The sequence below is a fragment of the Anguilla rostrata genome, chromosome 11 (assembly GCF_018555375.3).
Source record: "Anguilla rostrata isolate EN2019 chromosome 11, ASM1855537v3, whole genome shotgun sequence".
Taxonomy (NCBI): Eukaryota; Metazoa; Chordata; class Actinopteri; order Anguilliformes; family Anguillidae; genus Anguilla; species Anguilla rostrata.
Genome location: NC_057943.1, coordinates 9,384,912 through 9,406,862, shown reverse-complemented (window position 1 = coordinate 9,406,862; position 21,951 = coordinate 9,384,912). Strand labels below are relative to the sequence as shown.

At 39.1% G+C, this 21,951-nt stretch overlaps 1 protein-coding gene and 1 long non-coding RNA gene across 19 annotated transcripts in view; one reads left to right on the top strand and one right to left on the bottom strand.

Moving 5' to 3' along the window:
- LOC135233858 (uncharacterized) overlaps positions 1-14,857 on the top strand; it is a 35,799-nt gene extending 20,942 nt beyond the window's left edge. Inside the window, exons 2-12 of one of the 18 annotated variants that reach the window (XR_010323968.1) lie at positions 6,555-7,073; positions 11,414-11,509; positions 11,601-11,656; positions 12,231-12,324; positions 12,479-12,604; positions 12,813-12,968; positions 13,324-13,414; positions 13,566-13,717; positions 14,091-14,110; positions 14,294-14,351; positions 14,769-14,856. This is a non-coding gene — a long non-coding RNA (uncharacterized LOC135233858). The other 17 variants (XR_010323964.1, XR_010323971.1, XR_010323979.1 and 14 more) reach the window with 17 other exon arrangements.
- Positions 1-21,951, bottom strand: part of LOC135233849 (tumor necrosis factor receptor superfamily member 14-like) — a 69,599-nt gene that overhangs the window by 45,016 nt on the left and 2,632 nt on the right. The window contains exons 3-5 of the mRNA XM_064297764.1: positions 20,503-20,596; positions 3,243-3,336; positions 2,967-3,092 (exon numbers count right to left, since the gene is read on the bottom strand). Coding sequence (XP_064153834.1) covers positions 2,967-3,092; positions 3,243-3,336; positions 20,503-20,596 — 314 coding nt within the window. The remainder of the gene's footprint in view (positions 1-2,966; positions 3,093-3,242; positions 3,337-20,502; positions 20,597-21,951) is intronic.

Below are 21,951 nucleotides of genomic sequence, written 5' to 3'. Positions count from 1 at the left end.
AACATTTATATGATCAGATTTAGTAAAATCAGTTAATCGTCAAAAAGATAGCGTAACAGTTTAAACTTGAAGGGATACGAACACCACAACGCCTTGAACACCGGAAGATTTGAAGTACAAGTGCAATAAAGGCTTGCTTAGAACTTCATTTATAAAATAGGCGCATTTTAATCGGCAAGACCAGTAAATCTTTTTTAAAGCTCTGCGGATTATCTGATTTTTAAGTCAAATAGGCGGAGCAATGCTTGGTTAAGAACTACCTTCCAACACTGGAGCTAACAAACCGCTGCTCGGGGCATTTACATAATTCAATAGGCTCAATTTTATTTGTATAGTGCAGGTATAAAAACAGAAAAATGTACATAAACAGTGCATAAATGTCAATCACAAGATAAAACTGAAGCTGGGCAAGGATAACTCTGTTCATGAGGAGAGACGAGTTGGAAGGCCAATGGGTGATAATGCCAGGCAGGTAAAAGGTGTGGAGTAGGAGCTGAACCGACTGCATCTGGAGGAGGGCGCTCCATCGTTGGCTGCCACTCTGGGGCAGTATAACTTTCAGCTCAAAACAAGAGTTATCTCTGTCCATCCTGAATTGACATATATCTTCCCTTACAGTAAGTCTGTCAAATGAAGTCCTCTTCCAGCAGTGTTCTTCACCTTGTAGATACTTGATACACACAAAAAAGAAGAATTATATAAAAGCAATGGAACATCAACTGAACTATAGCAGACAAAATGTTATTTTATTCTTTTTTCATATTAAAAATACCACATTTGATAACTTTTCACACTGGCATTTTTTGGAGCAATATCTATTCAATGAATTTACATTTTATAATTGCTCCTCTATGCGCTATTTTCCATTGGTGGTGTTGGGTATGTCAATCATGCTGAGAATGCACAAGATCGCGCAAGTCTTTGGTTTGTGATACAAAATATGTACAGAAAAAATCTAAAATTAAAACAGAATCAAAATGGTTTTACCATATCAGAGCAAGTCCATGCAGACTGTATCAGGGGCAGTTAGTTCAGGTGACAGCGGCAGTACTAGCTGCATACAGCCCATCCAATAGTGTTTTTATCTGTCTTTGTTATTTCCCCATAAAGTCATGTGCTCCCTTACCTTCATCCTGTGGCTGGTCAGTCCTGGTCATTCTTTCTCCTTCTGCCGGATCGGTTGGCTAGCAAATTGGAGATTTTCTCTCAGTAAGTACAGTATTAACCATAAAAGCCTGAGGAGTGACTCCTGAATTAATTAAATAAATTAACCTTATAGCAAATTAAATTCTGCTATAGAAAGAAATTTGAAAAGTTAGACACATGATGTAAAAAAGCTTCTCACGTACCATGTGCTTATTTCTCCTCTCTGAAAGCAAAATAACGGTTCATTATTTAATTACTTGATAACAACATTTAAAATTGTTCAGAATAACTTAAAAATGTAACATTACATTACCTTTCCTTTATTATTTTCTTGTTTAATCCTTTAACATTGAATATAACCAATCAACCAATGGAGTACTGAATTTGCTTTTTTTTTCTCTCAAAAATTTACCATGGTAAATATTAGATTTTGAATACATTACTTTTGATTTTTGAATTGCCCGATTAATGATTAAATATTTAATATGCTAACCACTCATATCTATTGTATAAATACAAGGATTTCAATTCACAAAATGTGTGTAGCACAGCCAACCTTAAACTGCTATTCAAACTGCATCACCATTTACAAGTTTATTAAAAATAAAATTCAAAGTCTGACCAGATAGAGGGAGAAACTTACTTAAAATGAAAATGATTGCTAAAATAACAGCTAAAGCAAGCAGCACAGACACAAGACACGAAATAACGATGGAAACAGGAATATTTCTCGGTCCACATTCACTGTCCAATGTCTTTGTTCCTGCTGTAATTTCCTGAAGTCCGAAGGACTGGCAACTGTCGCAAAAATAAATATAATAAAAGTAAATATTATAAAAGTCGAAATATCACATAAACCTCAGGGTTATATTTAGTATCAATACACACATAACAATGTTCTGTTTTGCTTTACCCCAGTTTGATTTACTCATCTGGAAAATTATGTAATTTGGGAACCAATGCAGGAAACTTACTCTGTGTGTGGTTTGCAGTATGCAGAAAAGGATTCATTTGAAAAGGTTTTATCAGGACAGTCTCCACATTCAGTATTAGTCAATGTTGTTCCTGTGAAAATATATACGGGAAGGTATAATCTCAAAAGACGTTTTCAGAAACGTAGACTTTGAGTTGAGCAAGTTTAATTTTACTAAACAGATAAGGCTGAAAAAGTCCATAGTTCACCAATTTTTGGAGTTTTTCGATACTATTTCAGTTTTAGTGTATGTTCTTGATTGGCCCAGACAACTTATGTCTGCGATGAAGCATACTCTATATGCCTACAGAGGTTTTTGGTGATCTCCCAGTATTGTGACAAATATATCTACTTCCTCTGGGTGACCCACCAGCTTCACAATGGCTGTTGTCGGGGCATCCACCAATCAAAAACATACACTAACCCTGGAATATAAAAAACTCTCAACTGTCCCTTCAAGATATTAATGCAATCCAACCACTGCGTAGGATGAGTTGTCCAGGCCTGCAGATGGTGTGTTTCTGCGCAAATGTGCACCCCTTATTATCAATCTTAGTGCAGTAGTGGTGATCCAGAGGCCCACACACTGTGTCAGAGGTGGGGGTGCACTCTCTCTCTGTTTTTAAACCCAAGTCTGTGGAGGAACGGTGAATAAAGACCCATATTAACACATTATATGAGTATTTCAATAACAGACCTGTTCATCATTCACCATCAAGTCAAAACAGCATATTGAATTTGAATTACTGTAAGAAATCTTTTATATATTATTAAAAAGACAGTCAAGCATGTTGCAAATGGCCATGTCATGAATGAACACATTAGTTGAATATGAATCTTTTCTCACCTGGCTCACACACTGTACAAGGCAAACAATGAGACAGACCGTTGGGCACGGAGATGAATGACTTTTGAATGCACGGTACACATGAGGTATTAGAAAATTCTGTGCAGTGTTTATAAACATGTGTCCCTAATGGGGAAAAACAATCACAAAACAAAGTTAAAATGTATTCGTTGAAATCACATTTCAATGGCAGCAAAATGAAGAGCATGTTTAAACCCATGCAAGCCAACATCCTCTGCATTAGAAGCTTTATTCTGATAAAAGATGGTGACTTACCAGGTGTGCACATTGGACAGCACTTTCCATTAATTTCATATTCTGCACTTCCACAGGAATAGGCGAGGCCACAGAACAGGAGCAATAGATATGCCTGAAACATATGTAATTAGTACAAATTACACTGGAAGCAAAGTCTGGTGCATTCTCTCACTATGACAAATGTGTCATGTTCCTGGGTTCCTGTCTGCGTTTTCCCTGTTGGGCCGCCAGATGGCGGCACTTCTGTTTTGTGTCCTGCTCCCCCTGTGTTAATTGTATGATTGTTTCCAATTGTCCAATCATTGTTTTCAATTGTCTCGTTTTCCCTTCCCTCTCTGTGGCCTGATTGTTCATGGTGCCCTCCTGTGTCTCGTCAATGTGTTCTATTTAAGTTTCCCCCTCCCTTGACTCAGGTGCTGGATCCTTGTGGTTATGTGGTAATATGAGATTGTTTGTTTGTAAGTCTCTGCTCCTTGTGTTCTTGCCTATGCCCTGATCTTCTAGTGTTTTTGGATTTTCCTTGTTCCATGTTTGAAGTTTTCCTTGGTTGTTTAAGGTTGTCCTGAGAGGCTTTTTGTTCTCTTTTGTTCCCCTTGTTCCCTCATTAAGTAAAGTCTTTTGTTCTCCTTCCGTTTTGGAGTTTTGTGTTTTTTGCCCTCTGCATTTGGGTCCAAACCCCCCACGCAATCCCAACAAAATGTTACCTTATGATCGTGATAAGGGAGTGAATTATATTGTTATTTGACATGCAAAAAAAAACAAACAGGGAGCAGAAGACAGGTCAGAAACGGTAAAGTATGAGAATGTACTTGTCCTAACAAGCACCAAAGCTATACTAAATAAGGTAATGAGGCAAAACCTTAATCTCTTACCACCCATGAAGGGACTTTAAAATGCTACATGGGTCACATGTACAGAGTAAAATGTCAGAGTTTAACACTTAATACTTTACTGTGAGCTTGATAGATGTCCATCTGTCGTAATTCACAAAATTATGGTCAGATGTCTTCCCTTTGTGGAGGTCCTGGTTTCTGTGATTCAGCCTGGGAAGATTAACGTTACATAATCCTCATTTTAATTGAATTTCTGCATTCTATCAGCAGTACTTTACAGGAGAGGTTGCAACATAACTAAAAAGGTAACTTGTATACAGATTTTTTTTTTCTTTTAGAGCTCAGTGGATTCAAAAGCAAACAAAACCTGAAATGCACATTAACAGAAATTGTAGAATGACGTGGCTTTTTGTTTTGAGTTAAATTTCAGTAACCTTCCAGTTCCAACCATGGGCAAACATATGGGAGTGACCCAAGTGATGACAGAATGGACCCTCAGTGGCCTGACAGTACTCCCGTTCACAAAATTTTTATTATATCGCTAAAAGTCCTGAACTCCTCAGTTCGGGAAATACATTCTAATTTACGAACCATGCACAAACAATACAACGTGAGCGGTCTATATATTGGTCATGTTACTTGGATTTCGGAACAACTCAAGCTATGAAAGGTTTAAAAAGTGATAACAGTAACTTTTTAGTTGTGTATTTTGTTCATGTGTTACTTATACACAGCGGAAATGAACACGAAAGCGAAAGCTGACTGGGAATTCCCCGCTTGCTCTTGTTTACCCGTTTTTAATCACTTCTAATATACTTATAACCATGAATATACACGATTTCATTGTCTAATAAATAAAATAATTAAAAATTCTGTCCTACAGTAAATAACATTTGCCGAGATAACGGCCTACAGACTATAAAACAATTGTCATTAGCGAACAGAACAGAGCATATTTGAGTCGTTCTAAGCGTTTAACTCGTGTTAAAAAAATAACTGCGACCATTTTATAATAAAATTATACATTATTACTGACTTTTTCTCATAAGTAATCAGACAGAATGTAAGCCTTACTTGACTCACGAGCACGTCGAGAACCAATTTGTCCTTGGAAACTGTATTTGAAAGTAGCCAAGCCTAAATCACAGTCCAAAGTTTGCTGCGAGCTGTAGTCTTAACCAAAGAACAGCTACTTGTCTAGGTAGCAAGTTAATAGCTGTCCGCATGACCAGGGGCGTGTCTACGGGTGGGCTCCCTACAGTAAAAATGCACTGAATCCATGGTGTGAATACCTGGGAAGGTGATCTTCAAGAATGCATTGGAGTTTGCAGAAAACAGTTTGACTGAATTTTTTTATTGAATTTTTAATAAGCATCATCTATCAAGTTGCAGGTATCTGGACTCATCACCGTCTGAGATGAGACCGATCAGGGTAGTGTCGTCTGCGAACTTAAGAACTTTAACAGATTCACTGTTGGAAGTAGAGTCACTGATGTAAAGCGAATAGAGTAAGGGAGACAGCACACAGCCCTGAGGGGCGCCAGTGCTGAGAAGGAGGGGGGCTGAAGTGAGGTCACCCACCTTGACACACTGTTTCCTGTTGCTTAAGAAGTCATGGATCCAGTGGCAGACAGGGGATGGGACATTGAGCAGTAAAAGTTTATCTAAAAGTAGATCAGGGATGATCGCAGACATGTGACTCAAGTCATTTGGTCCAAGTCTCAAGCAAGTCCCAAGCTAGTCCCAAGTCATTTTTTCTTGGGCAAGTCAAGTCCAAGTCAAGTCACTCCCCCCCCCCCCCCCCCTCAAGATACAGTCTTACCTGCAGTATCCGGTCTTTATAAAGAGAAAAGACAAGGTATTAGTACCTGTCTAATAATGATATTATTGGCCAATCTATCTGTGGTGTGGGGATGGCTGGTTTAAGCAGCCACACCTGCCCTGGGTCAAGCTAATTAGACCTGGCCAATTGGATAATTGGTGAAGAATTAGATAATTGGCCAGGCTAATTGGACCCAGGAACAGGAGTGGCTGCACCTGTGCGTAGTGAGGTAATCACTGCGCACAGGTTAAATCTGCCATCCCCACCCACACCAGGGAGCTTCCGTCATGACAGGGTTAACATCTGCTCATTTGGCTTTACCATCTTGCCAAACCCTCGTGGAATAAATGTGGACTGTTTTGAACATCTTCTCCCTGTGTCTCTGTGCTGGAGGGCCCCAAAGAAAGCCACTTCGGTGGCCTGTGGCAGGCGTGTTTGCCACAGTATCTTGTTACGGCATTATTTGAAAATGGCGTTTAATCGTCAGTGAATTATACAGCATGTGTCTTATTACCCATTGCAGGGTAGGACTACAAATTAACACTCTGTATGGGTGTGGAATAAATGGACTGCATTTATATAGCGCTTTTATCCAAAGCGCTTTACAATTGATGCCTCTGATTCACCCATTCACACACACACTCACACACCAACGGTGAAAGGCTGCCATGCAAGGTACCAATCAGCTCATTGGGAGCAATTAGGGGTTAGGTGTCTTGCTCAGGGACACTTGGACACATCCAGGGCAGGGGATCGAACCAGCAACTCTCTGACTGCCAGACAAATGCACTTACCTCCTGAGCTATGTCGCCCACATAAGTAAGATAGACCTAGCTATGGTAATTTGTCAGTGAACTGCACAACTAACTAAAATATTATCTTTTTCATTAATTACATACTTATGCTTGGAAATGAAAGTAAAATTAAAATGATGTGCCATTAATTCATATTTTTCAAAATAAGGAAGCACAATCTTTTTATACATCGTTTTGGTGCACATGGTAAAATTTAAGGAACTAAATTATGCTTCATGTACAGTATTTACTGCCAGTTCCTCCAAGTACTGATCAGACTATTTTACGGCAGGCTACTTGTTTCGCTGTGGAACTCGCACTGTGTATCAAAAGTCAAACAAAAATGAAGAGAAAGCTATCTCTAGGATCATCTAGTTAAGGCTTATTTACCTCAACACTGGTCAGTGGAACAACTATTCGGCTTTGCATGAATTTAACAAGTACAACAATTTCAGTTGTTTTGCAAACGTTTGTAACAGACACATTTACACCAATCAGCCACAACATTAAAACCACCTGCATTTTCCCGCTTTTTTCTGATTTAATATTTTATTTTCTCTGTTTGTAATCAAACAATTCACATGTGGTCAAAGTGCAGACTCAGAGCTTTTATTAAAGGGTATACATTTTGGTCTCACCATGTAGTAATTACAGCACTTTTTGTACGTAGTCCCCCATTTCAGTGTTTTTAGACAAATTAACATAATGTCAAATAAGAGAGTCATGTTTTGTATTTGGTTGCATATCATTTGCATGCCATGACTTCCTGATGTCTGTGACCTATCCACATCATCAGAGTCTGGATATCTTATTGTCAGGTTGTCCTACAAGCGATACAAATCTCTTTGAATTTGAATGGATCTCTATGGGAATTGTGGGGTGGGAGTAGATTCAGCTGTAATTATGCTGATACAGTATGTGACACATTTGTTGGCTAAATGGCTTTAAGTCATCAAGGGTCCAAGGTATAGTGAGGGTTAAAAATTGTCTAAATTATTTCAACTCCAATCAAATCAATGCACTACAAAATCCAGAATACTAAAGCAGTTAAAACAGCAACATTATTCTTTCGATTTTGAATTGTTACGTCCCCTTTTCAATGTCCAATTTCGCAATGGCAACGTTGAATCACAGTTCTAGTTACTTCATTTAGGAATGCCAATCATCCTGCAAAACACAGAATCGTCGCTTATTTGGACTGTAGGCGTTCCGTATTTAACTCATGGCTACGGGACGCATTTTCATCCGTATCTTTGTGAACGATTCAGTTTTTAACCGCTGTTTTGAATACAATTCAATAGTTAGCTAGCTAGCTAGCCGGGATATCCCAAAATTTTAATATTGGCTAGGTGACAAGTGACGGTGAACCTGATTTGGGCTGTTCATGTAGCAAGAATACTAGCAAAATGTGATGAAGTGTTAAATTCCATGTCTGTTGTACACTTTGTTGTACGTCGCTCTGGATAAGAGCGTCTGCCAAATGCCTGTAATGTAATGTAAAGTCTGGCTGGATGTGACTGGGGGGCAGAGAGGGAGACCATGCAATGGGATGGCAGGTATGCCATCCCGCCAAGTTACGCCTTGGCGGGGGCATGCCCCATATTTAATATACCAGGCAATGATAAGTTCTGTACTTGATTATGGGTGCTTTGTTTATGGCTCAGCTGTTAAGTCGGTGCTTGGAAAATTAGATATTCTGCAGAGCAAGGCATCTCCAATTCCTGCACTGTTTATTGAAATGGGAGAAATGCCCATATGCTTAAGGCGTATTAAGTTGGGGCTGCAGTACTGGGTAAAACTAAGTGGATCCAATCAAACCCTCCCAGCTAGGTGTCTTTTACAAGGGTCATGGGATTCTGGTGGCAAGATCAAAAACAAACTATTTTTCGACAGTAAATCAGTGGGCCAGAAAACTGAGAATGGAGCAGGAAAGCATAGCAAATCATACGAGATGGTTACCTGTACCTTTTTGGTTCATGCAAGAGCTGGACATTGATCTTACCTTTTTACAAGAAAAGGACAATAGTGTGATAGTTCAAAATAGAGCATTATCTTAACAGAGTAATGGGATCCTTATTTGAAAATTTTCACAGGTGGTTCTAGGGACCCAGAGAGTGGGAAAGCAGGATTTGGGATGTATGTGGATCAGCTTGATTTGGGATCTAGGACCGATCAGCGTACCACAAATGGAAGTTCTGTCTTCGCAACAGAACTATTGGCAATTCTTTGGGCTTTGTGGTGGACAGAGGACATAAGACCAAATAATGTTCTCATTTGTTCTGACTCAGCAGCTGCTCTGATGGCTTTAAGTGGAGGTAAATCAAAAGCTCGGCTTGACCTTATTAATGAGATCTTATGTGTTCTGTTTAGAATTGGGACGACTGGCTGTGAAGTCAAGTTTTGCTGGGTTCCTGGGCATGATGGAGTTGAGGGAAATTAAATAGCTGATTCTATAGCAAAGGCAAGTCTAAAGAAAGGAGAAATAGATGTAAATATACCCCTGGGAAGAGTGGAACTTAGAGAAAAAAATCAAGGAGCGTGTTGAAAGAGAATGGCAGGGATTGTAGGAAAAGGAAACCAAAGGAAGGCATTATTTTTCTCTTCATCCTCAGATTAAAAAAGCTAGTTATTGTTCTGGAACCCGAAGAGATTCTATTAAAATTTGCAGACTGAGGCTCGGACACTGCGGGTTAAATCAGTACTTGCACATTATAGGAAAACGTCCTACTGGATTATGTGAGAGTGAAAGCCCTGAAACAGTCTAGCATGTTTTCTTGGAAAACATAGCAAATATAATACAGAAAGGAAAATTTTTTATAAGAGATTGTCAGACCTAGGAGTTTTGTCATTTTCTATTGAATCTTTCTTTGGTCAAAATGAGAACCACCAGCTGATCACACAAGCAATATTACAGTTCCTGCATGATTCAGGATTATATATGAAAATATGAAGTATGATTGTCAAATTTATATCCTGCGGAGTGCAGTAATACGTCTAGTAGCGTCCACACTGCCAAAATCCAAGAAGAAGAAGAAGAACAACAACCGCCGCCTCCGCCTCACCTCGCCTCCCTCTTCCCAAGAGACCTTTATCCTATGATCTGAATAGGCTTTTTTGCTTAGGAAGGTTCCTAACTGAGTGAAATGACCAGAAGTATCTTAAGTGCCAGCCATGATAAGAGCTGTTCGAATTCTCTAAATGCTAAGGAAAGGTGCTTCAATGCTTTCTTTCTTATCTCCATTAGCATCGGGGACACTGGACCGTCCTTTACGAAAGGAAAGGAGATTATGCCGTCCCACAATTCCTTACAGCAGCAGCATTTAAATGTTTATATAGCCTGCATGAAACAATACGTTAAGAACGCACGGGCGAAGTATCTAAGATGCGCTTTTAGTAGTCCATCTTCGGAACATTGTAGTTTCACCACGGCAGACCCAAATGCCTACAGTAAAAATCCATGGAATCCATTGCATGAATATCTGGAACGGTATTCTTCAAGAATATATTGGACATTGCATAAAGCAGTTAGCTTATACTATTTCATTGAATTTTAAAGAAGCACCATCTTTAGAATTGAATGACCATTTTGGAGGATTTTGACATCCCATAATTCAAAAATTGCTCCAGTAAAAATGCACAGAATCCATTACATTAATACTTGGGAAAGCACTCTTGAAGAATGCATTAGAGTTGACAAACAGTGGACACGGGATCTAAACACGGGATGCGTCGCGAGGAACGGTCATGTGCTCAGCGTGCTGACCGCTATTAACTTGGACTGTGATTTAGGCTTGGCTACTTTCAAATACAGATTCCAAGGACAAATTGGTTCTCGACGTGCTCGTGAGTCAAGTAAGGCTTAAATTCTGTTTGATTACTTATGAGAAAATGTCATAATTAAAATGGATTATAAAATAGTGGCAGTTATTTTTTTTACACGGGTGAAACGCTTAGAACGATTCAAATATGCTCTGTTCTGTTCGCTAATGACATTGTTTTGTAGTCTGTACGCTATCTTGGCAAATGTTTACTGTAAGACAGAATTTTTATTATAATTTTGTTATTTATTAGACCATGAAATCGTGTGTATTTATGGTTATAAGTATATTAGAAGACGTGATTAAAAACGGGTAAATAAGATCAAACGGGGGATTTCCAGTCAGCTTTCGTGTTCATTTCTGCTCTGTATCGAATGGCGTATAAATAACACATGAACCAGTAAAATACACTTACTAAAAAGTAACTATCGTAACTCTGTTATTACTTTTTAACCCTTTCATAGCTTCATGAGTTGTTCCGAAATCCAAATAACATGACCAATGTATAGACCGCTCACGTTGTATTATTTCTGCATGGTTCGAAAATTTGAATTTACTTCCCGAACTGAGAAGTTCAGGACTTTTAGCGATATAATAAAAATGTTGTGAACGGGAGTACTCTCAGACCACTGGGGGTCCATTCTGTCATCACTTGGGTCACTCCCATAATATGTTTGCCAATAGTTGGAACTGAAAGGTTACTGAAATTTAACTCAAATAAAAGAAAAAGCCACGTCATTCTATAATTTCTGTTAATGTGCATTTCAGGTTTTGTTTATTTTTGAATCCACTGAGCTCTAAAAGAAAAAAATCTGTATATAAGTTACCTTTTTAGTTATGTTGCAACCTCTCCTGTAAAGTACTGCTGATAGAATTCAGAAATTCAACTAAAATTAGGATTATGTAACATTAATCTTCCTAGGCTGAATCAGGGAAACCAGGACCTCCACAAAGGGAAGAAATCTGACCATAATTTCGTGAATTACGACAGACGGAAATCTATCAAGCTCACAGTAAAGTATTAAGTGTTAAACTCATATAGAGTGCATTTTACACTACATGTGACCATCTTGGAGTTAAATTAACGCTGTCTATTTTATTGTGAACAGGAATATGCTTTCAGAGGGAATTCGGTATGTGGCATTTTAAAGTCCCTTTATGGATGGTAAGAGATTAAAGTTTTGCCTCATTACCTTATTTAGTACAGCTTTGGTGCTTGTTAGGACAAGTACATTCTCATACTTTGCTGTTTCTGACTTCTGTCTTCTGCTTCCTGCTTTCAGTTTTTGTTTGAATGTCAAATAATATAATTCACTCCCTTATCACAATCATAAGGTAACATTTGTCATAGTCATGTCACAGATATATCTTCCTACCACCTGTCAATTCATTTTTGTCCCCTGTAGCAAGGCTGGATTAAGACCCCCTGTGGGCCCCTGGGTGCTGAAGCACTAAAGCCCCACCCTCTCTCTCTCTCTCACACCTCTACCAGTGACATTTCAACTGCCACCACCACACACATACAGAACCACATAAAAAAAAGGATTCAGTTAAATTGTCAAATTGCAAAACTTTACAAGTAGTGTTAATGGCAGGATAACAAGCTACTGGCTTCAGTACAAAAAAAAGTCACAAAAGATCATTAAAATTTGGGTAAAGATTGGGTAATAAGGAGACAGTGGAGGAGAATGCACCAGACTTTGCTTCCAGTGTAATTTGTACTATTGCTTATGCTTCAGGCATATCTATTGCTCCTGTTCTGTGGCCTCGCCTATTCCTGTGGAAGTGCAGAATATGAAATTAATGGAGAGTGCTGTCCAATGTGCACACCTGGTAAGTCACCATCTTTTATCAGAATAAAGCTTATATTGCAGTAGATGTTGGCTTACAGGGGTAAAAAGTGAAGGTGCTCTTTATTTTGTCGTCATTGAAATGTCATTTCAAATGGGTACATTTTGGCTTTGTTTTGTGTCTTTCTTCTGATTAGGGACACGTGTTTATAAACACTGCACGGAGTACACTAGCACCTCCTGTGTACCGTGCATTCAAAAATCATTCGTCGATGTGCCCAGCAGTCTGTCTCATTGTTTGCCTTGCATAGTTTGTGACCCAGGTGAGAAAAGATTCATATTCAACTAATGTGTTCATAACATGGCCATTTGTAACTTGCTTCACTGTATTTTGAATAATATATATTTCTCATTAGAGTTAAAATTTAACATTCTGTTTTGACTGCAGAACTCATCATTCAGTGTTGAACAGGTCTGTTACTGAAATACTCAATGTGTTAATATGGGTCTTCATTCGCCGTTCCTCCACAGCCATGGGTTTAAAAACAGAGAGAGAGTGCACCCCCACCTCTGACACAGTGTGTGGGCCTCTGGATCACCACTACTGCACTAAGACTGATAATAAGGGGTGCAGCTTTGCGCAGAAACACACCATCTGCAGGCCTGGACAATTCATCATACACAACGGTTGGATTGCATTAATATCTTGAAGAGACAGTTGAGAGTTTTTTATATTCCAGTGTATGTTTTTGATTGGTAGATTCCCTTACAACAGCCATATTTGTCACAATACTGACAGATCACCAAAAAGTTCTGTAGGTATCTAAAATATCCTTCATCACAGAAATAAATTGTCTGGGCCAAGTGGGAACATTCAGTAAAACTGAAATAGTATTGAAAAACTCCACAAAGTGAACTATTCCTTTTTTTATCCGTGTCAGTTTCATAAAATTAACTCACTTAACTGCACAGTCTACGTTTCTGAAAACTTTTTTTGAGATTTTTAAAGCTTTGACATACCTTCCAATATATATTTGCACAGGAACAACATTGACTAATACCGAATGTGGATACTGTCCTGATAAAACTTTTTCAAATAAATCCTTTTCTGCGTACTGCAAACCACACACACAGTAAGTTTCCTGCATTTATTCTCAAATAACTTCATTTTCCAGATGAGTAAATCAGACCAAAAAGGAGTTGTTACTCATATTTATGTATTGATAAAAAAACCTTGAGGTTTATGTGAGATTTGGACTTTTATTATAATTATTTTTGTGACAGTTGCCAGTCCCTGGGACTTCAGGAAATTACAGCAGGAACAAACACATCGGACAGTGAATGTGGACCAAGAAATATTCCTGTTTCCATCATTATTGTGCCTGTGCTACTTGTATCAGTATCAGTTGTCATTTTAACAATCATTTTCATTTTAAGTAAGTCTCTCCCTTTATCTGGTAAGACTTTGAATTGTATTTTTAATAAACTAAATGTAAATGGTGATACAGTTTAAATAGCAGTTTAACGTTGGCTGTACCTATATTTTGTGAATTGCAATCCTTGTATTTATATGTATCCTTGTATTTAATAATTAATCAGGGAATTCAAAAAAGAAAGGTAATGTGCCATGGCAAATTTTTGGAAAAAATGCAAATGCATTACTCCACTGGTTGATTCGTTATATTCAATGTTAAAGAATTAAACAAGAAAATAAAAAAGGAAAGGTAATGTAACATTTTTAAGTTATTTAAAAAAAAATGTAATGTAGGTATCAAGTAATTAAATAACGAACCACTATTTTTCTTTCAGAGAGGAAAAAGAAGAACAGGGTACGTGAGAAGCTTTTTACATCCTGTGCCTAATTTTTCAAATATCTTTCGAGAGCAGAATTTCATTTGCTATAAGGTTAATTAATTTAATTAATTCAGTAGTCACTCCTGGGGCTATGAAATGACCTCTACACTTTTATGGTTAATACTGTGTTTACTGAGATAAAATCTCCACTTTGCTAGGCAACAGATCAGGCAGAAAGAAAAAGAATGAACAGGACAGACCAGCTGGAGGTTGAAGGTAAGGGAGCACATGACTATGGGGGAAATTATAAAAACTGATTTAAAAAAAATACTATTAGATGGGATGTGTGCAGCTAGTACTGCCTCTGATATGTTAAAACCATTTCGATTCTGTACATTTTAATGAAGGGTGGGCCCAGTTAATATGTTTTACCAATTAAACACAATTATGAGGATGAATTCTAAAAGGAAAAAACACGTTGGAACGTGAATGTGCACCACGATATTCTCATGATTACTGTGCTGCTTGTATTAGAAGTATCAGTTGTCATTTTAACAACAATTTTCAGTTTAAGTCTCCTCGTCTGCCTGATTAGACTTTTAAAACTTTATTTTAAATAAACAATTAAAGGGTGATGCTGTTTAAACAGTAGTTTTTTAATGTGAACAGAAGTCTTCATATTTATACCCACAGCACCCCACAGCCCTCAAATAGCATTGTAAAGCCTAACAATGGAGAGTCAGTTATGAGAATCCCATACTGCCAGTGGCAGGAGTCCACGGATCACGCAGGATGTGGTGTTGGCCTCCCCTGGTGGACAGCATGACAATGGGACCCCAAAGCCGAAAGATAGGGTTCAGTCTGACTACAGCACACGGTCTAATGCACTCGTGTGTTGTCGGAGACCATTTATTATGGGAACATTCAATGCAAGCACAGTGAGAGAAGAAGTGAGGTTGGCGGAGCTTGCACACTGTGCCGAAGAAAGGGGAGTGGAGATCCTGGGAGTCCAGGAGCACAGGGAGAGTACGTGCTGATGATCCGATCGTCAACTCGTCAGAGCAAGACCTTAAAGTGAGGAAGGCGCTCGCATGGAAAGCTCTGAACGGCATGGCAAGTATGTGGAAATCCACACACTTGGTAATATGTTCAAAGAATAAACATATTACCATCAAGGATCTGTATGGGGGGTTACCAAGGGTGAGTGAGAAAATAGCATCCAGGAGAATGAGGCTGGCCGGTCACTGCCAGAGACACCGGGAGCTCCCAGCCAGCAAACTGGTGCTGTAGGAGCCAACACATGGGCATTGATCACGAGGGCATCCCACAACAACGTACGTGGACGTACTAAAGGACGATGCAGGGCCGGAAAGTCAGCCAGATGCATGGAGGATCGAGATGACTGGAAACGCCGCTGGAGGGCTTGTCTGAGGACGACCTAGATAGATATACAAGCGATATGAGTGGTTAGCATATTAAAGAATTAAACAAGAAAATCAAAAAGGAACAGTAATGCAATGTTACGTCTTATGTTGTTACACAATGTGAAATAATGAACAGGGGAGAACAGCTGCACGATGAAGGTAAGGGTATGCATGACTCCATAGGGAGACAACAAGGACTGATAAAAAATAATATTAGATGGGCTGTGTGCAGTTAGGCTACTGTGTGCATGGACTTGTTCTTACATGTTAAAACCATTTTGATTGTTTTCTTAACATATGCACATTTTAATGAGGGGTGGGGGTTCAGTTAATGTATTTTTTCAGCAATGAATTACCACAGTGAGGATCCATCCATCCATTATCTAATGCGATTATTGCTATCTGGGGGTACTGGGGTGGGGGATTATGAGTGATGGTTTGAAAGGTCAGGACATCACGTGACAATTTCTACTCATCCTACCAACTTGGTGTTGCACTACAAAACAGGAAGCTGACCATGCTCTGAAAGGGGAGGGAAAATGAGATAGACAATGAGCTTCTGAATACACAGGGCAGAGCTATGGTTCAAAGTCCTGACCCTTGCCTACACTGCAGTCGACAGGACAGCCCCCACCAATTACAGGACATGATTCAGTCCTACACGCCAGCTCGACCACTCCACTCTGCTGCAGCAGCGTGACTTCGACCCCCTGCCATCCGAGTGAATGATTCTCGCTCGTCCCTACCATGGAGTTTCTCCACCCTAGCCCCCCAGTGTGGGAATGTACTCCCTGTTTCTCTACGGACCACTCAGACATTGCCCATCTTCCGCCGTGGTCTGAAGACGTATCTCTTCAGACTAAACCTGGACTAACTATCCCCACCCTGCAGGGCACTACCAATCTAGGAGCACTCTTATCACTTATATCCTTCCACTTTGTTCCTGTAGCACTTTCATATTACATGTACCTCCATCCTGCACTTATACTGCACTTGTATCCTTATCTTGATATTGAATATTGTACCTTATCGGACCTGTGTTTAGTAGTTGTTCCTATGACCTTCGGTATGTACTTATTGTACGTCGTTTTGGATAAAAGTGTCTGCCAAATAAATGTAATGTGATGTGAATTCCACCAAAAGTACCACTGTCATGTCATATTACTGTGTGTATAACTTAAGGGTCGGACACTCTGTTTACTCCAATGCAGATTTTTTATCTCCAGCAAGTTGGCTTCGTTAGGGTTTTAGCACTGCAGTTCTCACACATAGATATAAGTTAGTGACAAATTAGGTGCACCTGTGAGACAGACAATTAAGATCACGTGGTGTTTAAACATGAAGCTAGAGTTGTGAAAGAACACACAATCAATTCAATTATTGCCTCTTTTCAAAAACAAGCATTACAAAAATAGACATTCAATGTTTTTAGGATCTATTCAATAGGAATTCATTCATAAGAATCACTAACTTACACATAATATGCATTTTATATTCTGCGCATACATTTGGACAACAGCAGGCACCTCAATAGAGCATAAAAAGAAGACTGAACCAGGTTACATACTAGGCAAAAAAGTCATCACGATAAATTTCAAGCAATCATCCCATAGGAAACAACAACCCTTTAATTCCTATCTTTTTTAAAGGAGTAATTAATTTTTTTATTTATTTTTTTTAATGCAGGGCTATTTGGATTTTTTTTTTTTAAAGATGTTTTTTTTAAATCATTTAAATTTTACAGTGAATTGATCCAATAGTAATATTACCTACAGAGTATAGTCCTTGCAGGGCTGTATATTATATCATATAAAAACAAAAGAAATTTGAATATTGCATCAAGAAAATTGCTTTACGTCAGGGCTGCCCAAACCTGGTCCTGGAGATTTACTGCATTGTAGGTTTTCACTCCAGCCCTACCAAAGCACACCTCATTCAATAGCTAGAGATCTCGTGGAGCCGCTAATTAGTAGAATCAGGTGTGGCAAATGTGTGATGCTGCTGGGATGAGGATCAGCACCTCCAAGACTGTGGCCATGATCCTCTCCTGGAAAAACATGGCTTGTCCCCTTCAAGTGAGGGGGAGCAACTACCTCAGGTGGAGGAGTTCAAGTATCTTGAGGTCTTGTTTATGAGTGAAGTGAAAGGTATCAGGAGATTGACTGCCATCTAGGTACAGCAGCCGCAGTAATGCAAGCTTTCTATCAGATGGTGGTGGTGAAGAAGGAGCTGAGCCAAAAGGAAAAGCCTCTACATTTATTGAGAGCTACATTTATTTGTGGATCAGTTACGTTTATTTCTTTATTTTTTTAGACAGTAATACCCCCATAGTCACTGGTGTGATGTCATTGTGATGTCAATGACTATCAACAGATCTTTTCACTATCTATTTTTGCTGAGAACCACGCGCCTCACGTGTGAAAAATAGGCTCCACGCAGAAACTCTAGATGATGCGCCGCTGCAGCGAGGCTCGAGCCGAAATGAAAAGCAAGAGGTTCCGCGACCATCACACACGTGAGATAAGCGGTGTGTACCCGTCTGTAGGACCCTGGGAACATATGTTTAAGAGGATATATAAAACAGTTACAATCGGACTATTGGCCTGTTATATCCTATTTGTTGCATAACAACGGTCCAAGTTCAACTACCAACGACAGTTTTGCTTGACAAAGGTAAAATATGCCCAAACGGCTGCAGAAGAATATTCAGATGGTCAGATATACTAATGTGCACATGTATGCTGGTATTCGGCTATTTTTGACAAGCCAGCAAATGGCTGTATATCTAGATAAGCACATTCACCAATTAGATAAGGTTAAATTAAAAAGATATGTGAATTGATAATAAGACGTCAAGAGTTAATGACACTAACTTTTGTCTTTTTGCTCCAATGAACTGAATTCAATTCAGCTCAATTTTATTTGTATAGTGCAGGTATAAAAACATAAAAATGTACATAAACAGTGCATGAATGTCAATCACAAGATAAAACTGAAGCTGGGCAAGGATAACTCTGTTCATGAGGAGAGACGAGTTGGAAGGCCAATGGGTGATAATGCTATGCAGGTAACAGGTGTGGAGTAGGGGCTGAACCAGCTGCATCTGGAGGAGGGCATTCCATCATTCTTATGGCTGCCACTATGGGGCAGTATAACTTTCAGCTCAAAACAACAGTTCTCTGTTGTCCATCCTGATTTGACATATCTTCGCTTACAGGAAGTCTCTCATATGAAGTCCTCTTCCAGCTGTGTTCTTCACCTTAGATACTTGATACACACAAAAAAGAATTATATAAAAGCAATGGAACATCAACTGAACTATAGCAGACAGCAATTTCTTAAGTAGTGCCGAGTCAATAATTAAACATTTTACTTGTCAAGAATTGGGTTTTGAATTATTTATCACTTAAACATTTACACAGTAAGAATTTAATACAAGTTAATCTTTTCCAAAATGTTAAATGTCAATCTCAATTCAGAAAATACTGCATCACCATTTACAAGTTTATTAAAAATAAAATTCAAAGTCTTACCAGACAGAGGGAGAAACTTACTTAAAATGAAAATGACTGTCAAAATGACTGTCAATATGACAACTGATACTATTACAAGTACAGTCACAAGAACGATGGAAACAGGACTATTTCTTGGTCCACATTCATTGTCCAATGTGTTTGTTCCTGCTGTAATTTCCTGAAGTCCCAAGGACTGGCAACTGTCGCAAAAATAAATATAATAAAAGTAAATATAATAAGTCGAAATATCACATAAACCTCAGGGTTATATTTAGTATCAATACACACAACAATGTTCTGTTTTGCTTTATCCCAGTTTGATTTACTCATCTGGAAAATGATGCAAGTTGGGAACCAATGCAGGAAACTTACTCTGTGTGTGGTTTGCAGTATGCAGAAAAGGATTCATTAGAAAAGGTTTTATCAGGACAGTCTCCACATTCGGTATTAGTCGATGTTGTTCCTGTGAAAATATATACGGGAAGGTATGTCAAGAAATTAAAAATCTCAAAAGACGTTTTCGGAAACGTAGACTTTGAATTTTACTAAACAGATAAGGATGAAAAAGCCATAGTTCATTTTGGAGTTTTTCCGATACCATTTCAGTTTTAGTGTATGTTCTTGATTGGCCCAGACAACTTATGTCTGCGATGAAGCATACTCTATATGCCTACAGAAGTTTTTGGTGATCTCCCAGTATTGTGACAAATATATCTGCTTCCTCTGGGTGACCCACCAGCTTCACAATGGCTGTTGTCGGGGCATCCGCCAATCAAAAACATTCACTAACCCTGGAATATAAAAAAAACTCAACTGTCCCTTCAAGATATTAATGCAATCCAACCACTGTGTAGGATGAACTGTCCAGGCCTGCAGATGGCGTGTTTCTGCGCAAATGTGCACCCCTTATTATCAGTCTTAGTGCAGTAGTGGTGATCCAGAGGCCCACACACTGTGTCAGAGGTGGGGGTGCACTCTCTCTCTGTTTTTAAACCCAAGTCTGTGGAGGAACGGTGAATAAAGACGCATATTAAAACATTGAGTATTTCGATAATAGACCTGTTCATCATTCACCATCAAGTCAAAACAGCATATTGAATTTTAATTACTGTAAGAAATCTTTTATATATTATTAAAAAGACAGTCAAGCATGTTGCAAATGGCCATGTCATGAATGAACACATTAGTTGAATATGAATCTTCTCACCTGGCTCACACACTGTACAAGGCAAACAATGAGACAGACCGTTGGGCACGGGGATGAATGATTTTTGAGTGCACGGTGCACAGGAGGTGCTAGTGTACTCCGTGCAGTGTATATAAACACGTGTCCCTAATCAGAAAAAAGACACAAAACAAAGCCAAAATATACCCATTTGAAATGACATTTCAATGATGACAAAATAAAGAGCACCTTCACTTTTTAACCCCTGCAAGCCAACATCTACTGCATTAGAAGCTTTATTCTGATAAAAGATGGTGACTTACCAGGTGTGCACATTGGACAGCACTCCCCATTAATTTCATATTCTGCACTTCCACAGGAATAGGCGAGGCCACAGAACAGGAGCAATAGATATGCCTGAAGCATAAGCAATAGTACAAATTACACTGGAAGCAAAGTCTGGTGCATTCTCCTCCACTGTCTCCTTATTACCAAATCTTAAACAAAATTTGAATTATTTGTGACTTTCGTGCTGAAGCCAGTAGCTCGTTATCCAGTAGCTTTTTATCACTTTGACAGTTTAACTGAATCCTTTTATGTAGGTGTTTCTGTATGTGTGTGTGTGGTGGCAGTTGAAATGTCAGTGGTAGTAGAGGTGTCAGAGAGGGGGGATGGGGAGCTTTAAGCAGGTGGTATACTTAAGTAGAACTGATTAAAAAAAAACGGAATGAGAACTGAAGAACAAAAACACGCGGTGTTGTGTGTTCTCACGGTGCAGTGTGCGACGGCCTCCAGGGAGAACTTAGAAAATGTCTTTTTTCTCCGACCTCCCCCTCTCAACTGTTGGTCCAAATATCACATGGTTGGTTACGTCACAGTTGAGAGTTCAGAGGGCAGACTTCAGCTTTCTTTTCCGGTTCATTCATTGCCTGTACTGGTGTGGTAGAGGGCGAACGTACCATCTCCTTCACCTTTTTCTTCTTTTGCATAGCTAGATAAACTAAAGCCACTTTAAACTCCTCTATCTGTCTGTCGCATTTGTGCTTCCATCACCGCCGCCACTGTCGTTTTGTGTTGTGATCTCGTGTAGCCCTTCTCTTTATACATCCATGGCATAGCCGCGAGATGGAGGTCTGGGCGAGATTCCAGCCCCGGTTAATAGCTGTTTAGCAATTATTCTGCGCCCCCCAGCGGCATGGAGTGACATTAAATGGTGTGGTGTTCTCACGGAGTATACTGACAGTGTTCGTGGACATGTTCGCCGGTGGATCTCAATCCTTAAATTCTTCTTACCGAGTATACCGCCAGCTTTAGAGCTTCAGCACCCAGGGGCCCCCTGTGTCTTAACCCAGTCGTGCCTACAGGAAACAAAAATGAATTGCCAGGTGGCAGGAAGATACTGTATCTGTCACATGACTATAACAAATGTTACCTGATGATTGTGATAAGGAAGTGAATTATATTGTTATTTGACATTCAAACAAAAACTGAAACGGGGAACCGAACACAAGTCAGAAACAAGAAAGTGTGAGAATGTCCTAACAGAAGCACCAAAGCTATACTAAATAAGGTAATGAGGCAAAACTTTAATTTCTTACGATACATAAAGGGACTTTAAAATGCCACATATCTAATTTCCTCTGAAAGCATATTCCTGTGCACAATAAAACAGTGTTAATTCAACTCCAAAAGAGTCACATGTACAGAGTAAAATGGACTCAGAGAGGCTATTGTTTTACAGAGTTTAACACTTAATACTTTACTGTGAGCTT